This window comes from Tachysurus fulvidraco, chromosome 26, assembly GCF_022655615.1.
Source record: "Tachysurus fulvidraco isolate hzauxx_2018 chromosome 26, HZAU_PFXX_2.0, whole genome shotgun sequence".
Taxonomy (NCBI): domain Eukaryota; kingdom Metazoa; phylum Chordata; class Actinopteri; order Siluriformes; family Bagridae; genus Tachysurus; species Tachysurus fulvidraco.
The window spans coordinates 3,746,474-3,748,973 of NC_062543.1; the positions used below are offsets into that span (position 1 = coordinate 3,746,474).

At 40.6% G+C, this 2,500-nt stretch overlaps 1 protein-coding gene across 1 annotated transcript in view; it reads left to right on the plus strand.

The window, feature by feature from the left end:
• The window catches only part of camk4 (calcium/calmodulin-dependent protein kinase IV), a 27,701-nt gene that overhangs the window by 5,896 nt on the left and 19,305 nt on the right, over window positions 1-2,500 (plus strand). Inside the window, exon 3 of the mRNA XM_027143482.2 lies at window positions 2,243-2,321. Within this exon, the coding sequence (XP_026999283.1) occupies window positions 2,243-2,321 (79 nt within the window). The remainder of the gene's footprint in view (window positions 1-2,242; window positions 2,322-2,500) is intronic.

The following is a 2,500-nucleotide window of genomic DNA, read 5'->3' on the forward strand; positions in this document are numbered from 1 at the left end:
AAATCATTTGTGTCGGTGGAAAGGAATGGAAAAACCAGACGATGGTTAGGAAAGCGATTGAGTACACGTGTGTCGGGGTTTAACAGAACGGCACTTTCTGGAGCTGGATCTGCTTATTGCTCCAAACATCTGGATCTGTTTTTGGGCTGTAAAGCAGATGTGGGCGTGGCCTAAACCGTGTAAATAGTGCAAACAAAACAATGCGTCTCCTCTTCATATCTGTATTTGTATTTATTTACAGTGTCTATTTTTTGCATCTAATGTATTTTCATTGTTTGCATCCATGATGTTAAGTATTTAGTGCTTATCATCGTCATTATAAAAATATTTACTGAGGGTTTGTTTACTGCACAATTCCATTAAAAGGCATGTTGCAAAGAAAATGTACTACCTTATTAATATTATTAGCCTCCTCATTAATATAGTTCCTTTTATTAACATTGAAATTCGGCGTTTTAGCTTCAATCACAAGGCGTGGCTTAAAACCAGAGAGACGATGGGATGGTGTGAGAATCGTCTAAACGATATCTGCTTGTTTTTTGATCCTCCTCAAAATATTTCCTTGTGTAATGATTTCTGATTTGTGTTGTTCTGATTTTTTCCTGGAGTGTAAATCTCGTTCTGGGAAGGAATGGCGAGAGGGGCTTCGGTTTTCTGGGATATAGTAATTATTGAGCAGATTGTTGAGCTGGCACTCGTGCTTGCTTGGTGTCTGTTCACATTTACCGTGTGTGTGTGTGGGTAGAGCAGAGTGTACTTTATACCCAAAAAGAAAGGAACATCTCCATTTCCACTGAACCACCAAACCAAAATACAGATGGACCTTCTACAGCAGTAACATAGCTGGTTCATTTTTATTGTATTACCTACATTTCATTTATTTACACATCACACAATCTCCGGCTGAGATGCCCGGCCCTGTTCCGACACACATTATGTGCTTGCTTGAGGCCTGGGGGTTGAAGCCTAAGCTGATTATGCATTGTACTGAAGGATCAAAACACTGATGCTACATAAGATGCTGACGTTCGAAAATAAGCCACGTTTTTAACACCAAAATGTAGATCTGGAAGTTTAAAGCCAGCAGTGGGCTTTAGGTCTGATAAGGTGTAAGGTCACTAGGTTTGTGTTTAAATTAGGAAGTAATGTATTGTGTCTGGGGGCACGGTGGCTTAGGGGGTTCGATTCCTGCCTCCGCCTTGTGTGCGTGGAGTTTGCATGTTCTCCTTGTGCATCGTGGGTTTCCTCCGGGTACTCCGGTTTCCTCCCCCGGTCCAAAGACATGCATGGTAGGTTGATTGGCATCTCTGGAAAATTGTCCGTAGTGTGTGAGTGTGTGAGTGAATGAGAGTGTGTGTGTGTGCCTGTGATGGGTTGGCACTCCGTCCAGGGTGTATCCTGCCTCGATGCCCGATGACGCCTGAGATAGGCACAGGCTCCGCGTGACCCGAGAAGTTCGGATAAGCGGTAGAAAATGAATGAATGAATGAGTGAATGAATGAATGAATGAATGAATGAATGTATTGTGTTTCTGGAACTGAAACTAGATATTGACCAGGTAAGGAATACGACATGCTGTTGTAAGAATATAATCAATAATTGGTTTCGTCTCGGGTCACTCGAAGTCGATATTTTTGTAGTAACAGCGTTATTAATTTTATACGTTTTTTACTCTGTCATACACAATACAACAATATAGTCCGTGTATAACCGGAATCGAGATAAATCCGAGATTCAGAAAAGTGTATCAAGTAGAACTTAAAAGTGAAATAAAGTAATCAAACAGAGAAAAATAAGGAAATAAATGCAATCTACTCAACACTAACGTAGGAGGCTGTACAAGATAAAATAAACAGAAAAAATTATGGAGGGGGGAAAAAGGAGATAAATATACGGCATGTGAATAAATTTACTGCTGAGTAATGTGCGAAGTGTGGATGTGAACGGGTGTGAAGATCAGTTCAGACACCCCTGCATTACGACATTGATAGAGAGCATTAACATAATCCTTTGAGTATGAATTACAGCCAGCAGGATTCCCATATCTGCTGTAATGTTATAGAGAATTAATCAGATCCTTCTAACCAAGTTTTGACAATTTAACAGCGACGTCGTGTAAAGTCTAATAGCCGGAACTGCTGGTCTGGTTCGTGAGCTGTATGATCGTCTTTTAATCGTAATTGTGTACATAAGCTTTTGGTTAATATGTTTATAAGACATGTGATTTTTGTGCTGCTTTCAGCGGAGCCACATCGGTGGTGTTTCGATGTCGGCAAAAAGGCACGCAGAAACCCTACGCTGTGAAGAAGCTGAAGAAAACAGTGAGTCCTTTGTCCGACATGTCCAAGCAAGTCTTTCTTCTATTCTTATTTGTTCTTCCTTCTCGGATCGAGAGGTCTTAGTTTATCAGGTTTCCCCAATCTCGGACTGGAGAACTTCATGCATAGAGACATTTTTGTCTCTGACATTATAGTTAACTACAAATACAGATCAGTTACAC